Genomic DNA, 20,826 nt, shown 5'->3' on the forward strand with positions numbered 1-20,826 from the left:
CTGTAGCATGTTGGAGTCTACAGACTACAGTGATGGCCTGTGGCTGCCTAAATGACTAGTGGTTGGGCCCAGAGATGATCACAAACTTATGTTGATGAGACACAGGGACCTGGGAGATTGTGTGAACTTGACTCTGGAGTCCAGCCACTCCTTTGTGTGTTTTCAAAGGATCTGAACACACACTCACAGCCACACATGAACTTCAGAAAGTGGAAATATTTTCCTTCTCTGTGTGGTTTGCACATAGTCATTTCCAGCCAGCCAGTGAGGTAAGTGAGCAGTATGTACTCAGGGTGAGGGTCATACCTGCCCTCTCCAGCTTGCACTGGGAGGAACTGGGAAAACATGCAAGTGCTGAAGGCCTCAATCACTCTGAAAGCAAGTTATGGGATCAGTTTCTCCATAGCAACCACAGGACAAGAGAAATGAACACCTGAGTCAATATTCAGAAGTGTATTATCAATCATTATTATTATTTTTCTGTATTTCAAGTTTCATATCTCAAAGCAGATTGGGACATACCCCAGGGCAAGGGCTGGTCCTTTTTGCTCTGGCTCTTTCTCCCTAACCCTCACCCACAGTCCCAGGGCTCAGCTCTGAGAGAAGTCAAAGTCTGAAAGCAGGCTGAGCTGGCTTTTGCTACAATCCCTAGGATGGAACGCTATCCTCAAATCTCATCGTTGCTTTCTGCCTCTGTGCTGGACTCGTTTGTAATGAGCAAAATCAAACGCACCCACTGGTGAGCAACAGCTTGGGACCCCGACTGGGTCAGACAGAGTCCAGCCACCTGCTCTGCTTGGTCAACTGTCCATTCCCCTGGCCTGGCTCCCAGGATGACCTGGCTTCTCACAGACATCCTGCCTGAGTTGGCCTGGTTAGCCTCAAGCAGGCAGCCGGACTCTCAGACTCCCCGAGTCTCGATGGCACGGGAACACAGGACAGGCAGAGACACAGGGAGGAGGCCGGGACACCCAGACCAGGAGGCACCAGGCTAGATAGAAGGGGTGGAGTGAGGCCCTTATACACATGGGCAGTGACTCTCAAGATGCAAGCTACCAAGATCAGCCTCGTCAAGCCAGGCACAGGGAGAGCAATACATACTTAAGTCCACATTCAGAAGTTCATATAAACCATTGTGTGTTTTTTCCTTTATCCTGTGCCTAGTAACCTGCATCTGATTAGGATGTGCCTTGAGGAAGGGAGTGGTGCTTTCCTCTCTCAGTCTCTTCCCCCACACTCATCCTTACCCCAGGGCTTAGCAAACTGGCCACTTGGCTAGTCTGCCTGGCTGATTTTAAAGAGACACACAGACAGACAAGCAAGTGTCCTCACGGTCTCCAGACTGCCAGCCTCCCTGACCAACAGAGAGATTTGTGAACCTTGTACCCTTTACTGAGCCCCAGTTGGTACAAGTGAAGAAGCTTCTCTATCCACAGCCCTGATAGATCCAGAGCTCTTTTAGGATTAGAAAGCTTCTTCCCCTCCCCAGTACGACCAAAGGTCAACTACTTTTAAGCCACGACAAACTCGGGGCAAAATTAAACCAAAACAACTTGTGTAACACGCTTTCGAATTTTTAAACAACAGATGGCTGTGGCAGGGCAGTGACATACATGCTGATCCTTGGTTTGGTTCCTGGGAGGATTCTGGGGTCAAGACCCTGGGATGGCCTATCGCCTAACCCCACGTGCGAGAAGCCCCTGTGCCTCCAGGACACACTGCCCCCAGACCCACACACAGGGACCATGTCTGCAAATACACCAAGCCCTTGTGGTTCAAGCACAGTGGAGGCCAGGTGGTCTCCCCGGCCCTCATTCTACAGCGCCTCCGTTCCCCTCTGACGTCCCACTCATCCCCACAGGGTCAGAAGCATGGTTTCCTATCTACCGGCATGCACTTTCGGCTCGTTTTGTCTTCCTGGGAGCTGCAGACTGACAGATAAGAAGAGCCGAGCCACGTCATGCAAGGTGAGGAATGGAAGGATGAGTCTTCTTTCCGAGGAGAAGAGACAAGCAGGAAGCCGACAATGAGAACAACATGCCCCATGCTTGTAGGGGACGGCCAGGCCAGATCCCCTCTCACCTGTACTGGTCATAAAGGTGATGACGGTACTGCTGATGCCCTCGTTGTCCCGGGAATAAACTCGCAACGTGTATGTCATACCGGGATAGAGGTCTGTCAGCTGTATGGGCTGGGCCTGGGCCTTAACAGGGACAGTTTTTTTCGTATGGTTGCCTGGGGAACAGAAACCTCAGTCAGCCTAAGGCTGGGCACGAGGAACTGGAGAGGCAGTGCTTAGGCTCCTGGGCACCTGTCAAAGGTAGAAGCATGGAGGGTGGGGGAAGGGGCCAGGCTGTCTTGCAGACCTGGAGGTCACCGGGCAGCTCCACCAGCTTGCCCACATGCTGACTCGCCTACACAGTGGCCCTGCAGCCTAGGACACTGTTCCCTCTCCTAAAGTTTTCTGTCCTCACCCCAGTCTTAAGCACTTAGCGCATCATGACCTGCTTCCTTAAGCTCTCAGGGTGTCAGCCAGCGCTCCGTTATCCTGGAGAGGGTCAGAGAGCCAGTCAGCATCCCTCACGGTAACCGGAGGTGAGACGGCCTCTGCTTCTCAGCTCTCACTCCTGGTTTCCCCTCTCATTCCTCGCTGCGTGGTGAATTCACACATCAGGAGAAGCGAGTGCCTGGGTGTCTGAAAAAGTACGGACCAAACTAGGAATTCTGGATTCTGTGGATGTGACTATCTCTCCAACCGCAGAGAACTAAGAGTTGGCTTTGTTCTCCCTCAAAGAGCTTCGGGTGGATTTCCAGCACAAGCCAAAGAGGCCAGCACGGTGGGTCTGAGCCCTCAGGAACAGGGGCCTTCACTCAGAGAAGGCAGATAGCCTGACCACACTTTACAGCCTCACAAATCTGGACGCTTGCTCCCAAGATCCAGTAAAGAATGAACAGCTCAGCTCAAGCCACCAGCTGAGACGAGTGACCCTGGATGGTGTCTCTGACCTGTGAGCAGCTAGTGTCCCTCTGTGAGCAAAGCACAGTTGAACCCCATGTCTGGACTGGCCCAGCCTGTCTAGGGGAGACAGCTGAGAATCTGGATCCTGAATTAAGGAGATCCAAGCAAAGGTGAGATCTGGCTCATCTGGGGGCCACCAGAACCCTCATCCTGGGCAGGAAATGGACGAAGGGCCCCTCACCCAGGCCGCCCCCACCGCAAGGCACCCCTGGACCTTCACTAACGGCCGCAGAAACCCCTTCCTCCTCCTCGAGTCTGCTCTTCCTACCTCGCTGCCGCCTGAGCACATGTCGACTTCATTAAGCCACAATGAAGCGGCTGGAAGGCCTCCCTGAGCCTGGGGGAGCACGTGGGATCTTTTGAATGGCATCTCCGCCACCCGCACAGAATGCTTACTGTCGATGTACTCAACCACAAAGTCAGTTCCGGGCCCGAAATTGTGCTTCCAGGTGATGTTGGCCCATTTACTGTTGGGGAGCACTGTGACGTTCCAGATGGATTGCTCATCGGGGGCTGGTGGGGGGGTTAGAAGAGGAGTTAGTGGTGAGGAGGGAGGCAGCAGTGTAGACACACACACACACACACACACACACACACACACACACACACACACACACGGGCAGCTAGGAAAGGGTAGAGTAGGAAGTGGCTGTGCACAGGGCCCGACAGAGCTCCAAGCTGCAGCCTTGGTAGCCAGGCTAGGTATGAGCAAGTACAGTCAGGAGGACCCGTATGTGAGGGAGAGCCGGAAACTATGCGTCCACGTAGGTGGGAGTAGGAATGAAAGAGTGGGTTTGATCCAGGCCATTGGAGGCCCTAACCTGGGTTTATTCCCTTTTTAGGTCCCTTGTCGTGGATTTGAACAGTGCAGCGAAAGGGGCCAGTGAAAAGCCTCATTAGCTAGGATGCAGACGTGGCGGGAGAGGTGTGCCAGCCTCTTTCCCCTCAACTATAGACATTCTACGGGAAGGAGAGAGGGTATCTTGAAAAGCCACTCGAGAGTCATGATGAGATCTGCAGAAAGGACAGGACCAAACAGGGGAAAGCCTTAATGGGATCCTGAAACTGGAGGTGGAGAATGGCAACCTACAAGGGTGACTCTGGTCTGAGGAGCCCCTGGGGTCATTCTTGGTCAACAGGATGCTGAATTATTGAAAAATGGCCTCAGATTCTCTAAGGGGACTTGGGGCCTAAAACCCCAGGGCCCCAAGCAGAGACAGTACGAATCCTTCCTCTCCCTTTCATGGGCTAGAGGGGACCAGAGAAGATAACTCCTTCTTGACACCCAGCGTTCAGTGGTCCAGATACCAGAAGAATCCTGCTCTGTTGCCTTCTCAGCACTGTATCTTTGAGGCCTGATCTCTATGTAACACAGAAGACATTAATTATCTAGTTCCTATGAGCTGGGAGCTACTTTATCAAAGCCATCACCCTGTCTGAAACCACAGCCTGTGGACAGGAGAATGGCACTAATCTTCAAACGTAATCATTTTTCAAGCAACCCAGTGGTCTGATTACCCCATTTCCCAGCAAAGATTTAATAGTGGAATACTAGCATGAAGCCTTATATTTCAAAGACTTTACAAGTGTGGCTCCTCTATATTTTATTAGCATGCAAGGGGGCACTGTCACCGACTCACCTGTCAAAAAGAAATGAATAGAGTACATTGGTGATGCATTTATTCATTATCTATTTGACATGTGACTGAGTCTGCAGGGCTGGGGAAGTGATAAAAGATCTCCTGGTCTCCACTTCAAAGAAGCACCTTCTCTACTACAACCTTGTCAGTTGTCAGTTGCCCCAGGTGAATATGATTCATTTTAGAAAGAGATTCCATTGATGGCACGAGGCATTCTCTGTGGGGAAGGCAGAAGGCAGCCTTCTTTACTGATCTGCCAAAGGTTTCTGCTGTATTGGCTGCTTTAACTCAGCCCAAATCCCAGCTCCTTAGAATCTCATGGCTCTTTCTAGTGGGAATGAATTATGATCAGTTATGATCTGAGGACTTGAGATTTTTCCTCCTCAGCCCTGGGCCCTGGAAATAGCTAAAGAATTTGGGTTTAGACAGTCTGACCACCAATACAACCCTGGCTCAAATCTGACTGTCCTAAAGGTAATGGAGATTGGGGCACTATTAGATAAGGTCAAGCAATGGGAAACCAAAATGATTTAGAGGTGGGAGCTGGAAGAACGCACTGCCATCTAGAGAGACCAAGATGACGATCACTAAAGAACAGAAAAGCTCAAAGAAAGACGCCAAGAAGGAAAGCTATCAATTACTATAAAAACAGGAGGAAGAAGTGAGGGGAAGCATGGATTGTCCTGTCAGCTCCTGGGATGTGAAACTTAAGGCGTATCCCTTGAAATCTGAAAAAGACAAGTTAAGGACAAAGAAAAAGTCCCATTTCACCACCCAAAGAAGTAAACTTAGGAAACATTTTGTCCTAAGTTGTAAGACACGATAAAGATGAACTTTCATTTTGAAAATCCTGGACAACAGAGCCACTCTGCTGTGTTGAGGGAGATGAGGATGTTGAGGGGAGCCCCTGAGCTCTAAGGATAAGGTCAGAGTGTGGCCAGGCCCCCGCAGCATCTCAGGCTCAGTTAGCAGTTGGGATGTGAGAGTCCACAGGCTAGTCCTCTGTGGCAGCGAGGCCAATCCTTCCAGAAGGAGCATGACCCACTCCCTGTCTTCATTGTTGGTACATCTCTTCTGTGAACTCGGAGCATTAAAGTGGGGCACGGAGGCCCACCTGAATGCAAAAGAAGCCTCACTGTGGACCCAAAGAACACCCATCACCAAACTGCCAGTGGCAGCTTCTCAGAGCCTAGCAGGTTTCTCTCAGCCAACTTTTCCCTACAGAGCATGCTGTTTAAATTCTCGTTATTGCAGCTTTAAAGCAAATCAGTGTTTTCAAGGTCTGAGGAGCATAATGTCAGCTACGTATCACGTGTCTCCCCTTATGGCTCACACAACTCCATGTAATTGGATTGAAGAAGATACTCACACATGCATTAAGCCTCTATCCTCATTCAAGTGCTGAGAGAAGAGGGGTGGGATGGGTGACAGCGAGGCCTCGGAAGGCGAAGGGACTTGCCCAGGAAACAGAGGGGGCCTACAATTCTACAGCTGCTGGAGGAGGGTTCTGGATGCTTCGTGCTGACTTTACAGCTGGCCTGTGGGCTCCACAAGCTAGAGGCCCTTCCCTCCGTGGTAATAAAGAGTATTTGATGTCAGTTCTTAGAAGTACTGCTGGATTCCCGAGGGGGACTCCTCATGCTGGAAGAACAGAGCTTCCTGGCCTGGCTGCGTGATGCAGGAACAGCACATTCTCTGGGCTCAGCAGGCCAGCCCTGGGATCGATTCTTACCACGGGCCCCTAGAGAGGCTGCGATTTTCCCTCCGTGTGTATATCTGGGGGCGTGGGGAATATGAGTGCGGAGAGCCACAGAGCACTCTCTGGCATTACAGGACTCCTTGGTAATACCATTTCCTGGAAGCTCTGACTAGAAGAGTCTGTAAGTGCGCCTTTCGGGGAGAGGTGCAAGGGAGGCGCAGGGTTCTGGGGACAGAGCTGCCTGGCGTGGCTGGCCACTCGCCACTCCTCAGCCCTCTGCTGCAAGGCTGGGGCATCATGGCGGAGACAGGAAGCCTTCTCAGGCTGGTTGGCCAGTGTCAGGCCCTTTCCTTCCCCACTCTCCCCCTTCTGGAGTGCTCGGCCCTCAGCTGATCCCGCAGCATGTGGTTGGAGGCAGCCCTACAGTCTGGGGCCTGGGGGCCCTCTGTTAAAGAACAGGGATCCGAGGTTATAGGACAGGGGCTCTGAGCAGTGGAGGCCACCCTAGGGGCGGGTGCTCTGTGCCTCTAGGCCACCGGACTGAGAATCCCGTCTCCTGTGCTTCCAAAGCAGAAACAAAGGGAGGTGTTGACCAGCACCATCTCAGACCCCCTCCTATCTGGGGAAGCCTGTGGGTGGGGGACGGGAGCACGGATGATGTGGGCAGTACCGGATTCTGGAATCTTAGTCCTGGTGGTGGTGGGAGGACTCTCCGTGGTGGTGGCGGCGGCAGTGGCTGTAGTAGTTGTGGCGACGGTGGTGGTGGCGATGGTGGAGGGTGCGACAGCTGGGATGGTGGGGACTGTTGTGGCTTCGGTGGTGGCAGCAGCGGCAGTGGCATCAGTACTGCCCGCCGTGCCCGTCACACCCACCGTGGTCGGGGGCGACGTGGGAGGAGCTAAGGGGGAAATGTAAAACAGCCAAGTCTGGTCGGTGTGGCCGTCCCCAGCCTGGACACACGGCCCCACGTGCAAGGCAGGCAGCCCGCAGAAGAGATGGCGCTTAGTGACCAGAAACCTCCCCGAGCAGGACGGACTGGGTCGGACGGGTCGCCGTGAAAGAGAACAGGACCATGGCAAGGGAAGAGAATGAAGCCTGTGTGTTTCATTTTCTTCTCATGGTCTGTGTGGCTCAAAGCACCAGCATGCACACAGCCAAGGGCGGTGATGAAGACGGGACACATACCAAACCACTCAGACCCCAGGGATGACGTGGAGTCCCAGGTCAGACACCACCCAGCACAGACCAAGCAGCACCACTTGGGTCCGGGCCTGGAGCCCCGGCCTTGGAGGTGGGCAGGTTGCGGGGCCCTGTCCTGCAGGAGCACCGGGAAGCCTGCCATGCCCAACCATTCACTCCAAAATCACCCCCTCTCCTGCCTGCTTGAGTTCTGCTACCACCCAAACCCAGTGACAGAGAGAGAACGATCCCCACTCCGTGGGCAAGACTTGCACCTTGGTTCGTCTTTCCTGCCTCCACCGCCACCCCCTCCCCAGGCTCTCAGCTCTTGCTCATTCCCTGGCCTCTCCTCCCTTCTTCTCTGCTCAGATTACCCCAATCCACCCTGACTTGTAGTAACTGCCTTTCTCTCTAGGACATCTGGGGTCTGCGCCCCCGAAGCCCTTTCCCTTTGACTAGAATGTGGGAAAAGGGCACTGTTAGACTCACAGTGTGGCCTGCTCTCAGCAGCACCATGTTCCCAGCCCACAGTAGATGCAGAAATCCCCAGGACACGAGTGAGGCACGGGCTGGGCTGCTCTTTTGCATAAATCTTCAGAGAAGTTCAAATCTGCACTACCTCTTACTTCCTCATCTCCCATCCAAAGCTACCCTTTGTCGTTGGTCAGCCCTAAGGGGCTAAGTCTATCATGACAACATTTCCATAGACCGTCTTTCCTTCTACAGAAGGGTTGTGGACACTAACAAAGGGCTGGCCTATTACTCTTGAGTTCCGGTATTGCTAAAGCGTAGGGTATGAGAAGAATGATGGGCAAATCAGAGAGAGACAGAGCTGCCTCTCCTCCTTGCCCACTAGCTCCTGTGATCTGACCACAGCCTACTGTCTAGTATCGCTGCTGATGGGGCAGAAGGCAGTGATGTTAAGACATAAGTAGGTAACTCTAACTTTCAAGGAAGAGTGATATCCTACCTTATCTCAAACCTGCAGAAGATCAGGAAAATACTATCCCCACTCTCCAGAAGGGAGCCAGGGCAGGGAGGGAACCAGAGAGAAAATTGCCAGAAAGCCTTTCTCAAGAAAGCATCGAGAGATCCTAAGTCTTCTCAACAAGAGCCTGACCAACAAAAGCCCTTTCATTCCCCCGGGACTCCATAGAGTCCAAGTCCCCCATAGAGAAGGAGGGACTGTTCCTGGGATCCCAGTCACTTCCCTATTTGTAAGATCAGAGGCATTACTGGGCCTGAGGGTGCTGACCACAGAAGCCACACTGGGCCGCTGACTATGCCCCATGCATTCCAGAGATTCCTGGACAAGGTCAAGGCAGACGGCGCTATATTCCCCAAACCCGAGTCAACTCACAGACATGGGGGTGGGGGCGGGGAGGGGAACGTGCGGTGGGAAAAACTCTCCCTCTCAGTCAGTATTCAAGGATGTATTTCAGTCCAAGGTGGCCCCAGGCCTGGAATGCAAGCTCAGTGCTATAAGAGCTCAGCCTGAGGGAATTCGCCTATCCCACCCACCAAGACACACACACACACACACACACACACACACACACACACACACACACACACACACACACACACACACACACACACACACACACACACACGGGCCTGAGAGATCCACAAGGCAAAGGTGAGCTCCCTCTCAGGCCTGATGCTGGAAGCTCAGTGCTATAAGAGCTCAGCCTGAGGGAATTCGCCTATCCCACCCACCAAGACACACACACACACACACACACACACACACACACACACACACACACACACACGGGCCTGAGAGATCCACAAGGCAAAGGTGAGCTCCCTCTCAGGCCTGATGCCTGGCAGCTCCCATGGCCATGGAACACACATGGGCTTTTCCTGCTGTTCTGAGCTGCTGGAAGGAACGCTGAGAAGCTATTTTTGTCCATCTGGATAGGACTGCTCTGCTTTGGCTCCTTATCAATAATGTATTTTCTAATAATTTCTTGCAAGTGCAGTGTTCACAAGGTTCCCCTCTGCTCTATTTAAAAGGCGTCATCAAAAAGCTGAAAATGCCTTTAAAGATAAATCATTCCACTCTGTGCAGTGCAGAGACGCGGGCTTCCCTTCCTATGTGCGCGGTGGTGCTGCATTTCCCAGCCCCCGGAAGCTATTCACACTCTCACGTGGGCCCTGGTCCTCATACAAGCAGGTACGCACGCTCACCCTCACACAGGGCCTACAGCCAGGCCCACACGCTTCCCTGGGCGCTCCAGCGAGCAGCCCTGGAAACAGAGATGCTGAGAGAGGCTAGGCTAGAGCGAGTTTCTTCCTGGGCCCTGCTGGGCAGAGACAAGAATGAGCAATGACTGAGGATGCTTCCACACTCTCCTCCCCTCCATCTGCCAAGCGTGACGGGAGGAAGGGTTTTCTTTGATGATGGCTACCTAGATGCTTATCCTTCAGCTCAGCAGCAACAATCAGGTATTAGCGAGAGAGGGGACCAGAAGGGAGTGGGAGGAAAGGAGGCACTTCCCAGGCGTCCTCCCAGAGGGTCCCCAGCACTGGAGGCACAGCGGAGAAGGCACCTTGGCTGGCTGAGGTCACAGCTGGTAAATCAGCATCCTCTCTGGCCTACTCATTAGCTGTGTCTATTGTCCCAGGGTTGGACAGGGCCAGAGAGACTGGGAGGGCAAGAGGCAAAGAAGGCAAGGCTCTGAGGGAAGGGACAGAAGAGTCAGGTGAGTGAGTTGTTATAGGGGGGAGGGGAGGGCAGGTTTTCCATGGGAAACTGTCCAGCGCTCAGGTCTAAGGGGATTCAGGTGATTTCAACCCCCGGGGCGGGGTAGGGGTAGCAGATAAACGGGGAATAAGGCCCAGAAGCGGGGCTTATAGTCAGAGTGGCACACAGGCTGGACAGACTCGTTGCTGGGCTAGGGTGTCATCTTCAGCCACAGCAGGGACTGTGGGCTGCAGAACCACCCTGGTCACTGCCCAGTGGAGACCACCAGCCTGGCGACCAAGAGTAATGGGGAGCCACAGTGGGCCTGGAGCTGCAAGCACAGGACCCCCACCTGAAGGCAGTGTCAACCTAACGGGTTACCTAATGCACACTGGAAGGCACCCCAGCTACGGCCAAGGGTTTTCCACCAGAGTTTTGGGCGACACCACGCAGGAGATGGAGAAAATTAAGACAACATGTCTCTTACTCATTTTTCGTTGCCCTGGAGCTGCCCACCGAACACCGGCAGATCTGAGCCGAGTCAAAGACAAGGACAGCAGTTTCCAGACATTCCAAGGTGGAGGGTTCAGTCCAAAAATGTCCCCCTGGTGCACGGACTACCCTGGCCAAATCACAGATGGCCAGGACAGATGGGCAGCAACCCTAAGAGACTGCAGATATGGGTGCATGAGAGGGATTATCTTTACCGGGTGAGATAGGAACAGATCAGTCTGGGGGGGAAAATGTCCACGTTCGGAGAAGACGAGAGGGAAGGGAGCAGTGGGCTGGACTCCAGGCCCACGTCACCAGTGATAGAACCTGAGCGCCATCACTTCGCACCTGCAGATTGTGCAGGAGGTTCTTATGCATTTAAGCCTGGGAACAGCTGATGTTACCAGCACGGCTCATTTACCAAGATGCGCGTTGTGCCTCTACCACCATGTCACACGGAAGCTGGAGCCTAGGAAACACATCTGACCGACGGACAGAGGCCCTGGCACCCTCTGCACACCAGGGTGAGTTTGGATCTTTCCTAAACGAGAAGTAGGAAGTGGGGTGTTTGGAATGACATCCATCCCCCTCATACCTGCCACACACGAGAGGGGCAGCACAGACTGAAACGGATGCCCACTGAGCAAAGCATACTCCCCGCGACCAGATCCACTTGCTTTGGGTCCTGGGTGCCAGAATGGGGAAGGTGGACTGCAAGCTGCTTGACCGGAGAGCTTCTAGGTGATGCATGTGGTACCCTCCCTGCATCTCCCCTTCCATCTCCGCTAAGTCGCTTCGGCTGCCCTGAGCACCTGCTATAATAGTCCCAGGGGAAACCCTTATGCAAACTTGAATCAGGAAGTTAGGGCCACTCCCAGACTGCAAGCATGGCTTTCTCCCGGTCTCCAGGCCCAGGACACCTCTCTGCCTCACATCCCAGCAGAGGTGGGGAGGCACTGGCCCCTGCAGGCCTGGGTTATTTGGGGGCGGGGCACGGAGAGGCCTGGGGGTGGGAAGGATGATGGCAGCGCACCACCCAGATCTGACTGGTAGAGCAAACGCAAACAAAGGAAGCAGGGTGCGCAACAGAAACAGAATCAACCTAAAAGGGCAGGGCGGGGGGGGCGGTAAATGAGTGAAGGTGGAGGGGGAACCAAACCGCGTAAAAGGTGGCGTCCTCTTCCTAAGCCAACCCTCCAGTTCCTCACCTGGCTCTCGGCTCTGCCTGCTGCCTAGGGCCTGAGAAGGCTCTGGCAAACCCTTGCCCTATAGCCTTGGTTCTGCCTCAAAGGAGGGCAGCGGAAGGCACCCTGGGGCCCCTGCCTAGTTCCTCCAGCTTGAGGACCGGCCTTTGCGGGTGATGTTCCTCAAGCCCACAACATGAGGACCTGAGACAAGGACCTTGGCTAGCAGGTCATCTCCTGCTCCAGACTTGCCTGTCCAACTCCTCACTGTGCGTCCACCTCCCAGACCCCAAGAGTGGAGACTGTTCTTGACACCCAAGACTCCGAGAAGCTGGGTTTCTGAGGGGTGAGTGGGCAATCGGCACATGGCGTCCACTGAGACTCCAGGTCCTGGGGCACCTGGCCCCATCCTGGGACATGCAGACTCGTTCTCACTGACTAGAAGCCATGGTGGATGGCAGAGCTGGTGCCAGGCCCCATGCAGCATGCACGGCCAGCATGCACGGCGTGCTCACCCACAGGCCACCCTTTCAGGGCATGGCAGCCTGACCAGGAGACAGGAGCCAGCTGCCCCCACTCCTTCTAGGGTGCAGCTGGCCACCCAAAGGCTGTGGACCCTTTCTCTGCGCTCTGAGATGTCAAGCCTGGGCAAGGCCCCAGGTGGCTCAGGGGACGTAATCACTCAGCTTCAGAGAAAGCTGCAGCTCCAGAGAACAGGTCTGCAGCCTATGCATGTGGGGCCCCTTCGAAGCCAACCTCCCTCTCTAGCGAAGGGAGGAGAATGTGTTTGATCTCCTCTGGTCCCATCCTCCGCATACATCCTCCTGGAGAGTCTGGCTTCCCAACCACTGAAAGGGCGAGTCCGGAACATGCTTTCACCCCAAGCCTCTCCCTCCTTCTCCGCTCTGGCTGGGCGGGACTCCACCTGAATTTTGCCCCACGCCATGCCCATTACCTCCGCTGTTGGTACGGTACCTGCGGTTGGAGCAGCTTCAGAACACAGCGCCCAAGATAGCCAGAGAGGGAGAGGGCGAAAGAACGAGAGGGAAGAGAAAACAGCACAGGTGAAACCACAAGACAAGCAATCACAGGACAGAGAAGGTTCTGGCTCAAATCTGACCCAGACGGTGTGGCCAAGTGCTGGTCATGGCCCTGAGGATGCCACCTGGTGCTCGGGGATCATGTTCAACTCCACTGGGGTCTGGCACGTTCCTACGGAAAACTTTCCTGGGTCTTGGAAACCTTTCTAGTATACTCGCTTCTGCCTCTACTCAAGGACGTCTAAGAGGTGGCAGCAGAAACAGTCCACCTCGAGTGCTATGTTCCCAGGTCTTTCTCGAAGGGTGTGTCCTTTCCTAGCTGGGCTGCGGTGAAGGAGTCTGGGTAACCCTCAGTGACGCCAGGAATTGAGGGCATAGGGCACAGGTGGTTTAGGAGGACATCAACGCCTGTCAAAAGGATGGCTCCTTCATCCCCAAGGGCAGGCGTTGAATAGTGCTGGGGTGGGGCGGGGGGTGAGGGGGAGAGCATTTGGCTGAACGCTCCCCACACCAGCTCAGCCTCGGAAGGCTGGGGCATGTGATGGACTGGAGCCCGGAGCCACTGTCCTGCTGTCCTGCTGCCCCGCTGTATTGTATGAAGTAAGACACTCAACTGGGGACTGAGAGCCCTAAAAGGAATTCCTGAATTTGCCGCAAACCCCTAGGTTGAGAAGAAAGTCTCTCTTTGTTCTCTTGTCCTCTGGAGCTGAAGATCCTTCCCTGGGGTGGTCACTGGGGCAGGGCAACGGGGCTTTGTTTATCTGATGTTCTGTAATGGGCGGGGGGAGATGGGAAGGGAGAAGAGGCTCTCTTTATGTATCTCCGTACAGAATTAAGTAATCAAGAAAGTGCATCATCCCTGGCCTGGCCTTTGGTAATAGGCATATATTAACCACTTACCCAAAGTCCCCCAGCGCTAATAAATTGCCCAAGTCCCCAGGAGATTGGAAGGGTGCACTAGGAGGGGAGCTTATTGTGTAGCTCCCTCCTGGTTTACAAGAGCAGAGAGGTAGAGACAAAGCACTGTCAGCCTTTCTCTACATTCTGCCTGCCCCCTCTCCTCTCTGCTTCAGTGCTGGCCTGCTGGCCAGGGAAGCGGGGCCTGGAAGCACTGCTCCTCTCCTGGGTTGAGGGTACGGGTGCTCAGGAGGTCCAATCAGGCCAGGGTCAGGCCACCGGACCTCAGCCTTCTGGGGAAAGCACTAGACAGGATAACCTGTTGTCAGCTTCAAGGATTCCTAATCACATCACCCCTTCTTTGAAGTCTTCCCTTGTAGAATCAAGCCCCCTCCCCTGCACAGCCACTGCACTTCTGCCATCTAAACATACACAGCTCATGGTGAATGACAATGAGATATTCCTGTGGATGTCCCTCCTTCTAGACTGTGTGAGCTTATTAGCTTTATATCCCTTGTTTTGGGTACAGCGTCTGGCACCTCATGTTGTGGGTGCTCAAGAAATGGCCTTTGAAGAGACCATGGCACCTCTGGAGAGGCAGAGCCTCCACCCGCTGTCATAGGGGATCTGCCAATATCGAGGCTTCTAGAGGCTCGCCTGCCCGAGAGGTTCCTGGAAGCCAGAACGTGTGCAGATGGGCCTGGAGCCCCCTCTAGTGGAGTTCTCAGGCAGGCGCAGCTCTGGGGCGGGGTGCGACGCTGCTAGATGCCAGAACCCAGGAGAGGAACTCAGGTGCTCTCTGTGGAGCTGGTTTGGCAAATGGCTGTTTCCAAACCCCCTTTCCTCTCCTCGGCCTGACAACTCCCTCAATTCAGGTTGCAAGGAGGGACTACACCTCCTGCTCTACTCATGGTCCCGGCGAAAAGCTTCAGTCACAGCTGTTCCCCCCTCTTCTCGGCGCCACGCACCCTCGAGAGAAGAAGGGGCACCCCCAGAGCCCTCACGGGGCGGTCTCCATGGTACTGCTGCCTCCCTCACTAGGCGAGCGTCTTCACTGCTCTTTGGAGTTCGTGAGCACATTTACCTCCAGCACGCTTTCTCTCATCCCCTCAACTCAGCTACGCTTCACACTCTCTTCCCTATTCCCCCACCAGAAGGAAAGATGACAGATGTTAAGTAGCTGAGCAAGTCAAGGCCAAGTCGGGATCCAGGTCTGACTGCAACAGTAAGAGGATGTGCTTTCCAGATACATCGCCGGTACCTACCTCTCAGCACACAGGGTGGCTCCCTCCTCTGGAGGGCTCGAGGGCCTGCAGCCTCTCCATCCCAGGAGGCCGGGCGGCCAGAGGCCCAGTGCGTGTTTCTCTAGGCATCTGAATTCCCTGGGACCATTCGCCCCCGAGGCTGCCGCAGTGCACCTACCTTCATTCGGGGGTGCTGGTGACTCCTCTGTGACTGCTTCCCCAGAGCCCACCTGCGTCCTGGCACTGAGGGAAAAGCGGTAGCGCGACACGGGGTCTGCTCTTTGCATCGTGAACTTGGTCTGATTGGGAGAGAAGTTTTCCACTATCTGCTTTCCTACTTTGGTTCCATTAACTGGGGAGAGACAGGTAAGTGGAATTGAACTTTAGCAACATTGACCATGATGGGTTATATAATCTGCAGCTGGAAGGACGAAGCCTTCCCGACTCTGCTGGGAAGGGAACCCGTGGAACCTGCCCGTGATCTTAAGGACTCAGGGGAGGGAGATGATTCAAAGGCCGAGGGCGTTGCAAGAACTCCTTTCCGGCTCTTTGAGGACGCACCAGGGTAACACTTTTTCACTGATCTCATTATCGCCAGCTCAATGCAAAGTTATGTGGCTGATCCTGAAAGATTCAATTTTTAATCCTCAAGCCTTTTCAACAAAGACAGAACTTGAAGTTCCTTTTTTCCTTTCAAACAGAACTAGGGCAAAACCACTAGAGCTTTTCGTTGTTAATGCCTCCTTTGTAAAAGGCCTCCTTTGTCAAATACCTCAAAGGGGGAAGGTCAGGTCCAGAGATGGATTCAGAACCACATACAAGCACACAGTTGGCTATTAAAATCCTTAACAGCACAATACCTGTCCTTTGAGCTTCGCATTGAGGCACAACGTCACCCACTTTAGAAGACTTAAAGTTTTTCAAATGAATGACACTCCTGTCCCTGCCTGGTGATGCTGAACTCTTTAGGCGAGGTCGTCCAGACCCAGGCTCCTGACTGAGCCACTCCAAATTCCATGGCAGCTCTACATACAGCTGCCTTACCATAAATGGCATCTTATTAAGGTGTCCCCGAGTGTCAGTGTCGTGTGGATTCCCATGCACGTACTATCTGCCCCATCGGATGGAAGGTCCATCAGGTAAGGAAACTTCTAGACTTGCAGGTGTTAGAGACTCAAAGATTCCTGAGGGCAGGTGTTGAATCCCTCATCAAACCAGAAGTCCCCTTTGTCTCACTGGGCCGACTGGAAGCTCCCTGCAGGAGGGGCTGTGTCAGAAGAGCAGGGATTGGGTCTCACTTGCCTCCACTAACCCTACAGGAAACTTCTTCCCTGGCCCCTCTAACCCTCCACAATGACCTCTGTACCCATAGGCTTTCTACCTTGATTCCTTAGGAAAAGTGTTGAGAATGGGGTTTCTGATTCTCAGGTTATGCAAGAGAAAGAAGGGCAGAACGTACAGGCCACGTATTTGAGAGTATATCCAATCAGGATCCCATTGGGGTGTTCTGGATGATCCCATTCCAGGTTGATTGTCTCCAGGTTGGGCTGCCGGACTCGGAAACGCCTGGGGGCACTGGGTACTTGGGGAAGGAGGAGAGAGTGGGGGAGATGGGGGAGAGAAGAGGGGCGGGCAAGATGAAGAAAACACAGAAAAACAAAGCACAAGTATGAAGGCATTGACCTCTGGGCAACCCCCGTGCTGGATCACTGTTAAGCCAGAACCCAGAGAACTACAAGGTGGCCAGCGCCCATCGCCCCATCCAGGATGGCGTTTCCCCACGTCTAGGACAAGCATGGCTCAGACTCGGTTTACATGGGGAAGAAGTCAGTCAAGTTCTCCTTTAGCAACTACCCTGGATTCAACACACGTTAGGCTCTGATCCTGTCAAGAAACCTCCAAGTTGGGCAGTCATTCCCAGGCAGGGAACCAGTTGGAGCCGTTTGGTAATAGAGGCTGCAGCTCCCAATCCTCAGACAAGGATTCTCACCACTGGCTCCAAGCATCAGGCCCTGGCCTCTGGGCTGAGAATGCCGGGTTCAGGGGTGAAGAGAGAGAAACCCATGACGGAGCATGTGGATGGTGCCAAGAGCATGGCAATGGGGAGAGGCTGGTAACGAAAACCAGACGAGGAGGGGAGACAGGAATAAAGAAACAAGAGGGGAGAACAGGGGAGAGGACAAAGGAGGAAGAGAAGAAGAATGGGGAAAATAATAGTTAAGAAAGGAGAAAGGAGAAACAGAAGAGGGCAAAGCCACTGCCCAGCTGGTTCAAGAGGACTGGCGGGAACAGGATGTGCGCCGGGACCTCGGCAGGTGTCTGCCTCCCAGGACCGGGGCGCCCACTGCCGGGCAGTCTCTTGACTACAGTGGTGTAATAAGAGTGAAGGTCCTCGGGTATGGTAAACCAACCAGGTGCCTCTTGGGGTCAAGGTGCCTGAGCTCCCTCAGGAGGTGGTAGGCAGGCAGCCCCGGCTCCCGCAGTGCCCTCGGGAGTCCGTGTGCACATCCCGTCTGGAATCATGTCAGCAGCCAGCACAGTCTCATCTTGACATACGATCTCCCGTCAGGGCGGCCGCCTTGGTGACGGTGCTCCATGAGCACGGCCGGAGCTGCTCAGCTCGCAGGGCATCCCTCCTTGAGGTCAGGCAGAGGTCAATTTGTGCGGTCCAGGCCGAGCCACGCTGGAGCCGTTCAGGGCCACCTGGCCGCGCCACCCTCGTCCTGCCCTACCCAGGGAGCTGCGGCCGGACCTACCTCCTTCCGGGGTGGTGAACTCCTTGGTTTCACTGCGAGGCCCATCGCCTCGCCCATTGACCACAACCATCTCCAGCTTGTAGTTACTGTAGGGGAAGAGGCGGGACACCACGCCACGGAGGCGTTCGCCGGGGAAGCCGGCTTGCTGCCTCTTCTGAGACACCCACAGGCTCTTCAGCAAGCTGCTCTCCCTCCAGTAGTAGGCCTTCAGGACAGAGGCAGGCCGGTAAGGGTTCGGCCAGGCAGAGCCAGGTTAGTTGTTAGTGGTGGCGCTCGTGGTGACCGGTGTTCCCTTTGCTGGCCACAGGCTCCGAATCCCCAATGACCTCGTCCGGCCCACAGCGGGCTGGGGGTGTCCTGACAGTCCCCATTCATTAGCCTCTAGTGAGTGGGAATTGATGTCAAACAAAATAAGAGTTTTTGGTTTCAATCATTTTCTGAGCCATGTCGCCTCTCTGGGGAACAGGCAAGTCAGCCAAACTTACAGCTGAGCGGCTCCGTCTTGAGACTTCTTTCCAAGCTGGGAATAGGTTGCTCAGGGAGTCCGTGCCAGAACCACAAATTTGAGCCAAGGGTCCAGGCACGGAAAGCTCTTTTCTGTGCTCAAAGACCGCATCACCTTGAGTTAGATTTAGTATGGTTTAGATTGGCAGCGGGCAGGAGTTGAAAAGCAGCAGGTTACCCCCGGAAGTCTGAATATAAGAAAGGGTTGATTTAACCCACTGAAGTCAAATGGTTCCTTTTAATACTGTTCAAAGATCTTTAGGATAGTGACATGTCCAAGCCAATGGGAGACCAGGCTGTGGGGTGGCTAGAGCTTGGATGGGATGGGACGGCCTGTGCAAGGCGGTAGTGTCACAGGTACAGTCGAGAGAGTCTGAGACACGGGGTCTGATGAGCAGTGGAGGAGAAGCCCCAGGTCAGCTGTCACACGAGCATCACCCGGGGCCTCCAGGGGCAAGGTAAGGAGGAAGTCCAGACTTAAGAGGGGGACCCAAAGGGAGCTTTAGCCAAAAAAATCTCTAGGCAAGTAGGTTAAGGGTGCAAGCTGGGGAAGAGCTCATTTAAGCGTATATATCACCTTGCCTTCCTTCCCCTACCTACCAAATCCATTTCCCGAGAAGAGACTGACTCCCTCGGTGTGCCCCCAACTGTCCATCAGCCAACTCTCGATGACCCCTAAGCCTGTGTTACCCCGGGGCTACAGCCTCCCCAGGAACTTTAAAAAAGAGCTACTCATCAGGGAGAGCCTTGCATACCCTGGGTTTTCTCTCCCTTCCCTTTCAAAGAGAGAGGCGTCAGGGATGGAAGAGGTGGCCAGGGGAAGCCAAGGGCCTTGATAATCGGAGTTGGCTGTGACAACAGGGAAGGGTTTGTACCCTTCTAGTGGCTCTTCCGGTTAGTTGGGGCTTCATGAAATCAGACTGGGTGAGGCAAGCAGCCCAGCGGGGGCCATTAGGAGAGGGGAGGGGTGTAGCTCAGCGGTACCTCAACACTGCTTCTGAAGATACATGTGTCCACACACAGGTATTACAAGCATAATGTGCCACGTATGGTCAACCCAAACCCAACACCCTTCACATGATTTTCTGCTGAGCAGAATCTCTCGGCATACCCGGTGCAGGACACACCTGGGTGTATATATATTTTTTCTGGGTATATTTTTGAACAGCTAACCCTAGACATCATCTTCTTGAACCAACTCTGGATCCAACAGTTATCCCAAGGGACCCCTTCCAAATATCTTATGGCCCGCATCTGCTACCCCCTCGCCCCGGTTAGCGAGCTGGGTGGTTAGACAGGGCTTGGAGCTGGCTTCCTCACTCGGTACTCTCTGAGCTGGCCCTGGACCGTGTCGGAGTAGACGCGGTTCCACTGAAGGCTGATGGCTGTGCTGTTCAGGACTCGGATTTTAACATCAGTGGGTGCAGCCCTGGGATCTGCAATGTGTTGGGACAGAGAGCTGGTTATGCAGGCGGGGCTGGGCCCCCGACTCCAGAGTCCCCTCCGACTTGTTCTCTGCTGGCCTGCACCTCCAGCCCACTCTGGACACTGGGTACTCCCTGAGGGCAGGGGCCGTGCCTCCTCCACCAGCCTGGACTTGGGACAGTGTGGGGAGGCTCAGGACAAAAGGGCAGCAGCACAGGTGTAGGGCTCCGCCTACACATTTAGAGGGCAATCATGTGCAACCTTCACACAGAGTCTCTGTCTGTCCCTCCATCCCATTCCCCACGCCGCTTCGGGTCCCGGGAGGCTTGTCCTCTCTGGACCGTGTCAGCGGGGCTCCCCTATTCTCAGGCTTCCAGATGGGTCTGCCCAACAGGAGGTACCAACAGAGACTCCCAGGGCAGGGGAGGGAACACGGTATCTATTCCCCTGGCTGCCTCTTTGCGGGGAGGCAGGATGACAGTGGTGCCCTCTTCTACACGAGGGCAGCCCTCGCCGGCCATGGGCAGCCCTCGCTGGCCATGGTGACTCGTCCGCCGCCAGCCCCTCAGGGCCAGAGTGGCAATAACAGCATCCTGCTGTTGCTGGCCCTCCAGCTGGTTTGCTGTACCTTGCTGTTGTCCCTCTTAACCCTGTCCTCGCATCAGAAATAGTCCCCTTGGAGTGGCATTTATTTCCTGCCAGGGCCCTGCAGGAAACGTTACCTACAGACTAAAGACACCCTAACCAAGTTCAGGAAAAGATTCTGATCCTGTGACTACTTGCAAAGGGAGGGCCACTGGTTCTCACCCCCGTTTCCTCTACTCTGCTGCAAAAGCAGTTGTGCCCCATCCTCTCTAAAGCAGCTGCCGCAGGGGTACACGGATGCGATGGAAACTGTGAGGTGGTCCGTGAAGTCCATGGCTAGATGCTGCCTTTTCCATACTTACCCTCCAGTAGCCCCTACCGTCTTCTGTCCGGAAGTGTCTGCCACCACGGAGGTGAGGAGTGGGACGGACGGAGGGCCTGCTGATCCCCTCTACTTATCTCCCAAGTGGGTC

The 20,826-nt window shown here is 54.4% G+C and overlaps 1 protein-coding gene across 5 annotated transcripts in view; it reads right to left on the minus strand.

Annotated features, from left to right (window-relative positions):
* The window catches only part of NFASC (neurofascin), a 69,598-nt gene that overhangs the window by 11,427 nt on the left and 37,345 nt on the right, over positions 1–20,826 (minus strand). The window contains exons 20-27 of one of the 5 annotated variants that reach the window (XM_055083932.1): positions 19,664–19,779; positions 17,840–18,044; positions 16,543–16,665; positions 15,262–15,435; positions 12,878–12,892; positions 7,029–7,256; positions 3,416–3,532; positions 2,083–2,235 (exon numbers count right to left, since the gene is read on the minus strand). In XM_055083932.1, coding sequence (XP_054939907.1) covers positions 2,083–2,235; positions 3,416–3,532; positions 7,029–7,256; positions 12,878–12,892; positions 15,262–15,435; positions 16,543–16,665; positions 17,840–18,044; positions 19,664–19,779 — 1,131 coding nt within the window. The remainder of the gene's footprint in view (positions 1–2,082; positions 2,236–3,415; positions 3,533–7,028; positions 7,257–12,877; positions 12,893–15,261; positions 15,436–16,542; positions 16,666–17,839; positions 18,045–19,663; positions 19,780–20,826) is intronic. The other 4 variants (XM_007130815.3, XM_007130818.3, XM_007130817.3 and 1 more) reach the window with 4 other exon arrangements.

This window comes from Physeter macrocephalus, chromosome 4 (assembly GCF_002837175.3).
Source record: "Physeter macrocephalus isolate SW-GA chromosome 4, ASM283717v5, whole genome shotgun sequence".
NCBI lineage: Eukaryota > Metazoa > Chordata > Mammalia > Artiodactyla > Physeteridae > Physeter > Physeter macrocephalus.